Raw genomic sequence first — 13,291 nt, 5'->3', positions numbered from 1 at the left:
AAAACGTAAAATATGACGAATTTCTTGCTTGGTGAACTCCATCTTTGACGCGCTATAACATGAGACTGAAAAGGACAATCACAGCACTGTCAAAACGACACTTGTAGCACAGATTGTCGTTTCTAAATAGCCGTATAGTATGACCCGATGCGATAAGTACAACACTAGACATGTTTAAGTGGTGCCATATATTGCCAATATATGACATTTCTTTTTCTCCAACCCAATATTTAATTGCTCATCGCGAATAACAAAGGAATAAAAAATCACGGATAACAAACGAAATAAAAATAGAATCTGCACAAAAATACCAAATATAACCACAGACAAACCTGCCCCTGCGCCACCCATCCCTGCACAGACCTGCCTGTAAACAAGTCCCGTTTAGTAACAGTGCATCCAACTCCGCCTGCGAATGACGGATCCCAATAATAGCATGTCCGAATAAGAACCTGAAATTATTGAGAACCAGAGCAGTGGGTCCAAAGCCCCGGTAAAGGAGGATGGTGATAATAACTGTTATCCATGGGTATTATGGAAAGAAAGTAATGGATAAACCCCTAATCCAAGGTGTAAAGCGACCCGTGCCGAGGGATGAATGGTAGGGGGGATCTAAACCCTGCCGATAACGGAGCCTGTGGAGCACCTGTGGAGAGTGCCCACAGTATCGTCTATCCTTGCTGCATTAAGCCGGTCACTGATGCAGCGGACCTTCTTTACCGCGAGACTCGTGGGACTTCTATGAATAATCCAAATGATAACAATAAAAAAAACTTCGGGTTCCGGCAGCCTCTCTCTGTCGGAAAAAAACCTCCATAGAGATCGACTCTATGAATATTGAAGAGGATGAAGTACTGAGTGACGCACCTGTGGATGTTCAGTCATGCTCCTCTTCCATCCTCAATACTCCGACTCGTTGTGAGTCGCTAGAGGATGATAGTGACGAATGTAGCGTCACTACAAAAACTGAATCTAAAGTTGTAGATTCAGTCGAGGTCCACTCTTCGTGGAAAAAGAACCTCACTAAGGGTCAGAGAAGAAAACTAAAGAACTTGGTCGCAGCTGGGATTCCTGCAAAGGAAGCTCGGCTGAAAGCACTGAGTCAGCATATCACTGGACCAACAAAACGCCCCCGAGGATCTGAGCTACCTAGTAGTGATGAAAAACCGATTCCTAAAAAATCGAAGCAAAATCTCTGCCCCCGACAAAGAGCGGGGAAGGATGAGCAGAAAAAAATTGCACAAAACACTCTTCAAACAATACCACAACAACCACTATCGAATCTAGAATGTCCTTCAAAGAAGCCTTAGAGCAGATCAAAGTTGGTATTCTCCCGGAGAACTATCCCAACACTGAACTGACTACAGTTCAACTAGATTCTATTCAGAATCTCACTGCAATAGAGCAACAAAGAAATGAACCGGTGAAACCCAAGTTTTTCAACTGTTCATATAAGTCGGGTTATCTAATCCTTTCTTGTAAAAGGGAGGAATGACCTTCGGGTTAAAGTCCCTTAAAAATAAGAACAGAACTTTTCTTGTAAAGACCATCAAACTTCGGAATGGTTGAAGAAAGTGGTTCCCATGATAACCCTAGAGGATAACACAAAACTGGTTGCTCTAGACGCAAAAAATATTCCGCGTTCAGAGATTCTTCATGCCTTTTCTTCACAATGTGCAACATACAGCGACGAAAGACTCAAAAGCCTCGTTGAGAGCCAAAACGAGAATCTCTCCAACGATAAATGGCGAATACTCAACAGATCCAATCCCAATGAAATCCACGCGGATTGGACGCTAACAGTCGACGAAGCTTCAATGCGTCAACTTGTTAGCAACCACTTCAAAATAAACTTCCGATTTGGCGAAACTTAGCTGAGGAAAACTAATCCAAAGCAGCGCCAAACCACAACTCAAAAGAAATCCAGTGTGCTCGAAGGAGATCTGGTGTCAAGAAACGAGAAACTTCATAACTCCAAAAACCCAGGTAATCTGAAGTCTTCAGAGCCCAGTGACTCCATACTTGAGGAGCCACAAAATGCTCGAAAAGTCATCAGCAGGGTTTCTGGTAAATCGAAGTTTCCTCGAGAAGTTTCTCCGAAAAACAGGAAGTGGGTTATATCTATGGTATAACCGCAAGGGTGACGTAGGACTATCGTTGATTTAGAGATCATTTGTATGAAGTTGAATCTGAATTCATTATGAATGAATGAATATTTGGAGAACTTCGAAAACGAGAGCGTTACGTTGGAGGCACAAGGTTTTATGCATCCAATATTGGATACGGAAATATCCTACTGATGGGGAAGAATAATCTTCAGAAGCTATCCTGTTGATTGCGATTGATTGAAAAATCACAAAACCTAATGTATTTGGTCACAGTGTTACATGGATAGAAAACATTAAAATAAACTCTTTCATATGAATGTAATTTTAAATTCCCAGAGGAACTGGCAGATTATTTTCAGTAACGATTAGATATTTCCACATTTTCCTCGATACTGGAAGCCCACCAGTGGTTAATGCTAACTCGATAACCATCTGTTAATAGCACTTGATTGAAACATATTTGGTCACAGTGTTACATGGATAGAAAACATTCAAATAAACTCTTTCACATGAATGTATTTTTAAATTCCTAGAGGAACTGGCAGATTATTTTCCGGATCTTTCTCGATCCAAACGGAAAGAATTCCGTGCGTGTATGTGTGTGTGTGTAGCGGTTGCTTCGAGATCTTCCCGGGGAACCGTTTGTAGCATCACTCTCCTCCTGATGGATTCCCTTCTGGCCTAAGGTGCACAAACAGGCTCTTGGTGACACCGTTCATCCGCGCTTTCATGATAAATGAAGAGCTTCACCACAACAGCGACAACATGCTCCAATCGCTGTTCAATTAGAACTGAGTGGATTTCCGAGCGGCGCTCGCTTATATACCGATTGGTGATTTCAATAGCCTATTTTGAAAGCAAATTTAAGACTATTGAAACAAGTTTTTGGATCAGAAAGTAACAAGTATAGAACGCGTAGACATTTTATCTTTCGAATGAAGTGTTTATCATACCATTTCATTCAGTTGTTTAGGAGCTATTAACACTCAAAATCTCGGTCTCCGGCGTAACGCTTTCGTTTTCGAAACTTTGATTTTACACCCCGGTATAGAAATGAAAGACGTAGTCCTACGTCAAAACAAGGAACTTGACAAGCTGACTGTTCCTGGTCCAAGCGATTCAAACATAAAAGCAATCGCAAATGGGTAGGAACTTCAACTACGTCAAGTGAAAAAGGTGAGTTTCTTCAAACCCCCCATCACGCCAGATCCAAAACGAGCATGGACACTGGAACAAGCTAAAAACCTGACCATAATTTCAACAAAACAGATGGGGCTCCGATTCTCCCCCGGATCGGTCAACCCAACCTAAAGCAGAACACTAAAGTTTTGCAAATAAACCTCCATTACGCTAAAGCAGCGTCGAGTGTGTTATCCAGGAGATTTACAAAAGACGCTGTGGATCTAGCTCTTATCCAAGAGCCTCAGGTTCACAAAGGAAGAATACTAGGTATTCAAACAGGTTCATGTAAGTTGTTCTACGATGACAAGCATGACTTCCCAAGAGCTGCTCTCTTAGTAATTTCGCGTTTTGGTGATGCCAATTGGCCGTCCAGATCATGCGATTTGAACCCGCTAGACTTTTTTTGTGGGGTTATGCGAAAGAACGTGCCAACCCTCCGCAAACTCTTGAACATTTGAAAGACAACATTCGTGAAGTTATGACGGAGATACCGCCCCATATGTGCCGAAAAGTCATCGAAAATTACCTGTTCCGGATCAAGGTGTGCGAGGAAGCCCTAGGTGGACATTTGAATGATGTTGTATTTCACACATAATGGCATAAACCAAACTTTAATTTGAAATAAAAGTTTCATCGAAATTCGAATTCTAAGTGTGTTTTATTTCAATTTACTTTCGGAATTTAAAGTTGGAAAACCCTGTACGGGATAACATTAGGTATGACCCGATCACAGCATTTATCAACCGTGACATCGTGGCAATACAATTGGAGGTTCCAACGATCCGAGGGAAAACCGTTATCATCGTCGCTTCGGTATATTTCCCAGGGGACAACGTTGAAGTTCCTCCATTTGAAGTTGCTATGCTGATACAACATTGTAAATTAAATAACAAACAATTCATCATAGGATGTGACGCCAATGCCCACCATACGGTCTGGGGCAGTAGCGACATCAATGTTAGAGGTGAATGTTTGCTTGAATATTTAATGTCAAATTATATTAACATTTGTAACCAAGGAAACGACCCAACATTTGTTAACTCTATTAGACAAGAAGTCCTTGATCTAACACTCTGCAGTTCAAAACTATCAGATAAGGTAAAAAATTGGCATGTGTCAAATGAAGAATCTCTATCATAAACATATAATGTTTAATTATAATTCTGGTGATCTTTTTATCGAACAATTCAGAGATCCGAGAAAAACAAATTGGGATAGTTATCATTCCAAACTTCAGGAGAAAATTTTGATATCAGTGGAAAGTATTTCTTCCACTGAACAGCTTGAAATAATTTCATCAAAATTTGAAACCAATATTAAATCCACCTTCGAAGAAAACTGTCCACTGAAGCAAAAAACTTCAAGTAAGGATGCATCTTGGTGGAACAAAAAACTTGAAAGGCTTAGAAAATTGTCTAGAAAACTTTTCAACAAAGCAAAAATTACCTCTGATTGGACAGATTACAAAAACAGTCTAACAGAATATAACAAAGAAATCCGTAAATCTAAGAGAAGGGATTGGAAGTTCACTTGTGAACAGGTAGAAAGTTTACCTGTTGTAGCAAGACTTCATAAAGCCCTTTCTAAGGATCGTACCAACGGACTTGGTAGTCTGAAAAAAGGAAATGGTCAATATACAACCGATTCCCAGGAAACACTTAGTATCATGATGGAAACACACTTCCCAGGCTCAATCCAATTGATTTCCGGACACGCACAGGTGTTCAACACAGCTCAATCTTGTCTAATCAGAGACGAGAATAGAGCTAATGAATTGGCTAGGGTGGTCTTCACGAAGTCAAGGGTTGAATGGGCAGTGGATTCCTTGAAGCCCTTTAAATCTCCAGGACCAGACGGGATTTATCCGGTGCTGTTACAAAAAATCAAGGATATCACTGTCCCTCTTCTAACGGAGATGTTTAGAGCTAGTATGGTTCTAAGCTACATTCCTAGTAAATGGCGAGAAGTCCGGGTTATATTTATTCCCAAGGCTGGCAAACGTGACAGGACGACTCCCAAAGCGTATAGACCAATTAGTCTAACATCTGTCATCTTAAAAATGATGGAAAAGGTCATTGAACTCCATATCAAATCATCATATTTGAACAGAAAACCATTGAACAAATTTCAATTTGCCTACCAAGCAAATAAATCAACTGAAACAGCGCTTCACACGTTAATTTCAAAAATAAAGAAGTCTTTTGATGCTAAAGAAATCTCACTTACAGCTTTTCTTGATATTGGGGGATCACAACATCCTACAACTCTATAAATAAAGCTATGAAAAAATGTAGTTTTGACATGTGCATCTCCAACTGGATACATGCCATGCTAACCAACCGACTAATAACAGCTAAATTAGTAGGATCTACTCTAACAACGAAACCAACTAGAGGTTGCCCTCAAGGAGGAGTTCTTATCTTATCTTCTTTGTTTTTAAGAGGCTTTAAACTTTGCAGTTCATTCGCCTCTAAAAAGGAGGAGTTCTATCTCCTCTGTTGTGGTCCCTAGTTGTCGACGATCTTCTTAATAACCTAGCTAATTTAGGATACGAAGTCATTGGTTTTGCTGATGACATAATCATATTAGTGAGGGGTAAATGTGAGTATACTATTTCCATTAGAATGCAAACAGCCCTTAACTACACACTCAAATTATGCAACTTGGAAGGACTTAGTGTTAATCCTTCAAAAACAGTCATAATTCCATTTACCAGAAAAAGAAAGTATAAGATTCTACCTCTTAGATTGGGAGGTGTACAATTGGAGCTTTCAAAACGAACCAAATATTTAGGTGTCATGCTTGACCAAAAACTAAATTGGAACGACCAACTGGAGTATGCAATATCTAAAGCTTAGACTGCTCTCTGGAATTGTAGTAGTATATTCGGGAAAAAGTGGGGACTAAAACCGAGAATAATTCACTGGATTTACTCGGCAATTGTGAGACCCAGACTAACATATGCTTCGCTAGTGTGGTGGCCTAAAACTACACAAATATCAGCTCAGAAAAAGCTCGATAAACTACAATGTCTGACATGCTTATCAATAACTGGAGCAATGCCTAGCGCACCTTCCAAAGCCCTAGGTGCTCTTTTATACCTTCTACCCTTGCACCAATATGTGCAACTTGAAGCGGAAAAAGGTGCTCTTAGGCTGAAACGTATAAAACATTTTCTAGAAGGAGATCTCACAGGGCATTTACAAATCCTGAAGATTTTCAACTGAACACTATAGTAAGCATGAATGAAGACTGGATGGAAACAAAGCACAACTTCAGTTTTCCCTTCAAAGTGATTGAATTCAATCGCAACGAATGGGAAGAAGGTGGTCCCAAAACTCGTCCAGGATCACTCTTGTTTTATATCGATGGATCTAAAATCGGTAAATCTACGGAAGCTGGTATTACTGGACCAGGAATCGACATGTCAATTCCAATGGGACAGTGGCCTACAGTTTTTCAAGCAGAAATACAAGCTATTCTAACATGTACAAATATTTGTTTGACTAGAAAATACAGGTATGCCAATATCTGTATCTTCTCAGATAGCCAAGCAGCTCTTAATGCAGTAAAAGCATACACATGACAGTAAAAGCTAATTTGGGAATGTATTTTATCCTTAAAACAACTAGCTGCTACTAACGAAGTTAACCTATACTGGGTGCCTGGTCACTGCGGTATAGAAAGTAATGAAAAAGCCGATCTCTTAGCAAGATTAGGATCTTCAACTAAATTCGTCGGGCCTGAGCCATTTTGTGGATTATCTACATCATGCATGGAATCGGAGCTCAAAACCTGGGAAATATCAATGATTGAAGCCAACTGGAGGGCTCTATCAACACCAATACAATCCAAATGATTCATTACACCTTGTAACAGAATAACACGCAGCTTGAATAAGGCAGATTTGAGTACATTAACCGGTCTATTGACCGGACACTGTCCGAGCAGGTATCACCTTAAAAAAATCGGAAAACTGGCAGATGATAACAGTCGTTTCTGCAATTTCGAAGCTGAGACTTCGGAACATTTACTATGTCAATGCAGTACACTAATTCAGCGAAGACTGCGAATTCTTGGAAAGGGCATTCTTATGCCTAACGAGATTTGGTCTGCTGAACCAAAACAGGTAAGGAACTTCATAAAGGAAGTCATACCTTCGTGGGGGGATATGCAAAGTCCCGGTGCGACTATCACTTATTCCCTGAGTGATGGAACGAATTGACACTGCTTACATAGCAAACTGGAGTGCACTACAATAGATCAAACTAATGGTCGCAGTAGTACAATGCTCCTACAGATGAAGAAGAACATTCATAAACGCAATCAGACAAGAAGTCTTAGACCTAACGCTGTGTAGCCCGGTTATTCTTGACAAGATTCATAACTGGCACGTTTCCGAAGAGGCATCTTTGTCTGATCATAGACAACTTATTTTTGAATGGGATGGTGGCATGACAGTTCAGCGAGAATACCGAGATCCCAAAAAAAACCAACTGGGATCGATATTCCCTTGAACTCGAGTCAAAAACTCTAAACTCAAAAATACGGTCGATTCAGCAGCTTGAATCAGCCTCAAAAGAATTAAACGAAACGATAGTCTCTGTCTACAACAACAATTGCCCACTAAGAAAAGTTTCTTCGACAAGTACAACAGAGCAACAATTACTTCGGACTGGTCTCAATACAAAACGGCTCTAACTGAGTACAGCAGAGAACGGAGACGATCCAAACGAAAATCCTGGGTATATAACTGCGAAAGCATTGAAAGTACTCCAACCGTTGCTAGACTCAATAAGACTCTGGCAAAAGACCACTCAAACGGGCTAGGTTCCCTTAAAAAGGGCGACGGTTCGTTTACAAAAACTCCCTCAGAAGTACTAGACTTACTGATGAAGACTCACTTTCCGGGATCTACATTTGTCCACTCGAATACAAATCCTGGCTATAATAGCAACACAAAATGCTCTCGATGGCACCCCACAAGACCTGAAAGTGCAAAGGATGTCGCTAACATAGTTGCTGGGTTAAACTAATTCCACCTCTAATCGAGATTTTTAAGGCAAGCCTGATACTAGAGCACTTTACACAATCTTGGTGTATCACAGAAGGTCTGAGCATAAATCCCTCAAAAACAACAATTATTCCGTTCACCAAAAAGAAAAAACTGCATCTGCAGTCTCTGAATCTTGGGGGAGAGGAAATAAAAAGCAGCGCTTCAGTGAAATATCTAGGTGTAATCTTAGATGCTAAATTAAACTGGAACGCACACTTAGATTCAATAATCAGCAAGGCCAACTCAGCTCTATGGGCATGCTCTAAAGTGATAGGAAGAACATGGGGCCTTAAACCAAAAATGGTTATGTGGGTTTACACTGCAATTGTGCGGCCTAGGATAACCTATGCCTCACTTGTATGGTGGCCAAAGACTAAGGAGACTGTAGCTACAAAAAAGCTAACCAAACTCCAACTTGACTTGAGCATCTTGAATCTTTTACCCATTGGACCAGCCTCAGAGATGAACAATGATTGGATGGAACCTAGGATCAATTATGACATTCCATACAGAGTGATCGAACATTCTCGCTCAGTATGGGATGAAGGTGGCCCCAACGGTCGTAATGGTTCAATCATGTTCTACACTGATGGGTCGAAAATGGGAATCAGAACAGGTGCTGGAGTGTAGAGATGGGCAAACCGTTCACGAACGGTACAAAAGAACTAGTTCGCCGAAAAGAGTGAACGAACGGTCGTTCTTTTTCAAAGAACGGTAGTTCTCCCCACGAACTGATTCCGAAAGAACGGTTTGCGAGTGAATGGTTTGCGAGTGAATGGTTTGCGAGTGAACGGTTTGCTAGTGAACTGTTTGAGAGAGAACTGATTGAGAGTGAACTGTTTGTGAACGAACTGATTCAGAACGAACTGTATGGGAAAGAACTGATTGAGAGTGAACTGTTTGTGAACGAACTGTTTGGGAACGAAGTGTTTGCGGGCGAACTGTTTGCGAACGAACGAATGCAGCTGAACTGATTTGTGCTGAACGGAAGGCATAAATATAACGCTTGTAAAAAAAATAATACGATATTGTCATTTATGAGCAAAATGCAAGTAACGCAGGTTTTATTTTGTTAATGTATACTTAATTTTGGGTTGAAAATTAAATTAGATTTTCGTAGTTTTAAAGGCAAAGCTATATATTTTCAATTTCATGTATTCTTTCAATTCCGCGTAATACTTCCTGATTATCAGAAAAAAATCTGGGGGAAGCTGGGGCGATTCATGAATTATGTAAACATAAAATCTCATAGTGAGGGTAAGTTGAGAAGAAAGTTTTTTCGTTGTTTTCAATCCATTGTTTGGCCTATTGCGTGTACGTGTTATCGTGATTGTTTGTATGATTGATTGTTAATGAAAATCGCTGATTTTTTTTCTCTGAAATAAATATGGTCTAACATGGAACCTGTGTGTTGTCCAAACAGTAAATATGAAAATACAATTTTGTTCGCATTAAATTATTACATATACTTTTGTCGGTCGATAAACATACAGTTTGCTGCTTTTAAAGAAGAAGTACCTTATCTTTCCTCACTAAATTTCAAAAATGTAAACCCCATAAGTACACTATCCAATCCAACGATATCAATGAATAGCCAGCTAATATTCTATGTTGTTCTTAATACCGCCGAACGAAAGAGCGAAAGCACGGTTCAAAAGAACTGATTCATTTAGATGAACGGTTAGTGACTGAACCGTTCATCAAAGTGAACTGTTTTGCCCATCTCTACTGGAGTGTATGGTCCCAGAACAAAAATCTCTGTGGCTATGGGAAACTGGCCAACAGTTTTTCAGGCAGAAATAGCTGCAATAATAGAATGTCTAAATGTCTGCATATTCTCTGACAGTCAAGCGGCACTTAAAGCGCTAAAAGCCTTCAAGTGCTCTTCAAAAATTGTCTGGGAATGCATTTCTCTTTTACGGCAATTAAGTCAGATAAGTTCGGTACAATTGTACTGGATTCCTGGCCATTGCGGTATAGAGAGCAACGAGCGAGCAGATGAACTTGCCAGGAACGACTCAAACTCACCATTCACTGGTCCAGAACCATTCTATGGACTCTCCGACTGTGTGTTGAAAAGCGAGCTGAAAAAATGGGAAGGCCGGGAAGTGACAGCCAATTGGATGGCTGCAAAACTTAAACAGGCGAAAAAAATTATTACACCGAGTATTAAAATTACTCAACAGCTGCTAAGCCTTAATAAGAAAGACTTAAGCACATTCACTGGTCTTGTAACAGGACACTGCTCGAGTAAATACCATCTTAAGAACATAGGTTTAGCACAAGATGATATATGTCGCTTTTGTAATGCCGAAAGCGAAACCTCGGAACATTTGCTCTGTAACTGCGGAGCTCTAACTAGACGCAAACTTCAACACCTTGATAAAGCTATTCTGGAGCCCAAGGAAATTTGGTCTGCGTCGCCGATCAGGATTATAAATTTTATCAAACAGATTATTCCTGATTGGCACCTATCACGCTATAGCTTTCAGTCTACTCCTTCATCAATAAGCAGTAGATAAGCTTGAAGTGAAGTATAGAAAAAGGGGTATACCACAATAGTTCAAAATAATGGAAGCAGTGGTTCACACCCAACAGGGGAAAAAAACAGTACATCCACGCCAAAGGAACAAGCAAACACACACTTGCGTGTAAATACGCCAGAATGGCACATCATTGCTTTTAAATGTATTAATGATGATTCACTCGCGCATACGATTCACGAATTGACAACAAACTCGAGGTATCTCCATAACTTCTCACAGTATTTAAAAAATTTGAATACTTGAATATTTTTTACAAATGGTCCGATTTTCGTTTCCCCAACATTTCTAATCGTTATCATACATTTTGTAAACCAAAAACAAATAGCTCGAAGACTGCAGTGTGGAGTTATTTGATTAGAGATTTCAAATGATCGATTATAATTCATCTCCATGTGTTCTTTAATCAGAAAGGTACAACCTTCAACCCACTACAATTTTCGATGTTGTACTTTAATATGCTATTTTTTCGCTGAATAACAATTATTGCTTAAAATACTTACATCTTCTTCCACCTCACCATACAACACATCGCCAATCACATGGAAAGCTACATCGTCATGCGGATTACTTTCCAAATTACTCAACGACTCCAGTATGTATCGCTCCAAGACACTCCCCATCCTTTTCATGTCGATCTTCTCCGTCCCGTTAGCGATTTTTTCCAACACTCCCTTCAATTTAGGGAAGATTTCGTCAATCTTTCCTAGCGGAACATTCTCAAAAGAAATATAAAGCAAAGATTCAGAGTTTTCCGCAATATTGTAACCAACACGACTCGCATAGGGATCCTCAGTCTCGACAAACTCCCGTTGCAGAGGACTAACGGATGTGTCTGTCAAGTAACGCAACAGAACGGAACATGCGGTCAGCGTATCGTAACACCGAGCCTTGGGCCCCCGCCAAGCCACATTCACTAGACCACAATCTTCCTCATCGGCTGGATAAACTATTCGGATGTCCTTCGATTCGGGCAACGCTTCGACCGGCTTTTGCCACGGCCGCACGAACGGAGGCAGTCCACCCCTGGAAATAATCTTCTGCTCGACCGGTTCCAGTGCTTTGAAAATATCCTCCGGCGATATTTGGCCAGTTATAATCACATGCAAATTATCGGGACGGTAGAATCCAGCGTGATATGCACGAACCTTCTCATTGTTAGTACTGGTTCGGAGATTGTGCATAATGCCACCTGTTTCAGAGCTATATCCGCAGTTTGGATACATCGATCGTAGCATCTCCAACTGGATTCGGGACTCACCCGTATTTTCCCGTCCTTGCATTTCACAGTAGACAACACCACCGTCCTCTCCCTCCTCAGATATATGGTGAACTTCGGTCAAAAATCCTGAATCGGTTAGAGTGGGATAAAGAATATGGTCCAAATAAACCGGTAGCAAGGACAGAAAGCCTCCGCTACCGGCGGTAGTCATCGTATAGCATGTATGATCCGTATCCGTCCATGCATTCGTACCGGAGGCCAAACAACGGTTGGCAACCAGATCAAGAATTCCCTTATAGGGATAATTTTCGGAACCCAAAAATATTAAATGCTCCAATGTGTGCGGTAATCCATCATCATCATGCGCTTCGGTTGCCAGTGCAAAATAACCATTGACCAGCGGACCTATGGGAGGAACACAACACTCTAGAACATTCACTCTAATGTCGTAAACTACATACCTTCTACTTCACCAACGATGACGGTCAATCCTGTGCGTTCCGAGCGATATTTGTGCACAGGAATCACCTCGTTAGCTTTAGCGGTGCCAATAAACTTGAAAGTCATGACTGTGCCGGAACAGCTGTATTTCACTGGTTGTAACTCTTTAAATGAAACCGGCGAATCAAAGATAAACAAATCGAAGATAAGACAATGGAAACGTTGTTTCGGGGAACGAACGTAATCTTGGTAAACAAATAGAAAGCGAAACTTGGGAAAATTTTAGCGGAAAACTGATCAACAATCGAACAATGTACGAGATGAAGTTGCAGAAAACGCAGACTGGCAGAGAACTGTCAGATTTGCGAACGTGAAAATGGTAAACAAATCGGCTGAAAGAAGCACCGGATCTCACCGGATAAACAATACGCTGACTAGAGATGCACAAGTAAGATAGGTTTTTCAATTGCGTCATTCGAATAAAAGTCGATTCTATTGTTTTTCATTCCACCCATATTCCGAAACCGATCAGATTTGAAACTCGATTTAATCAAGATCGAATTTTGTACTCCTGCAATTTGTGTTGATAACATTGAGCTTAGTTATACAGGTTTGTGAAGCGTCAAAAATAATCATGGAATTTCATGTGGAATGAACACACTCTAATTTTTTTAGTTGAAGGATTCGTCTCTAAATTGACTTCTTTCCATTTCATTGTTTGTTTTTAAGGACTTGAGCT

The 13,291-nt window shown here is 40.5% G+C and overlaps 1 protein-coding gene across 1 annotated transcript in view; it reads right to left on the bottom strand.

Annotated features, from left to right (window-relative positions):
* LOC129771279 (uncharacterized protein C05D11.1-like) overlaps window positions 1-12,919 on the bottom strand; it is a 52,227-nt gene extending 39,308 nt beyond the window's left edge. The window contains exons 1-2 of the mRNA XM_055774765.1: window positions 12,573-12,919; window positions 11,393-12,516 (exon numbers count right to left, since the gene is read on the bottom strand). Of these exons, the coding sequence (XP_055630740.1) occupies window positions 11,393-12,516; window positions 12,573-12,678 (1,230 nt within the window). The 5' untranslated portion in view covers window positions 12,679-12,919. The remainder of the gene's footprint in view (window positions 1-11,392; window positions 12,517-12,572) is intronic.
* Between the last annotated feature and the right edge of the window lie 372 nt (window positions 12,920-13,291).

The sequence above is a fragment of the Toxorhynchites rutilus genome, chromosome 2 (assembly GCF_029784135.1).
Source record: "Toxorhynchites rutilus septentrionalis strain SRP chromosome 2, ASM2978413v1, whole genome shotgun sequence".
Classification (NCBI taxonomy): Eukaryota; Metazoa; Arthropoda; class Insecta; order Diptera; family Culicidae; genus Toxorhynchites; species Toxorhynchites rutilus.
Note: the sequence above shows the minus strand (reverse complement) of the source record. Positions and strands in the feature narration are given on the sequence as shown.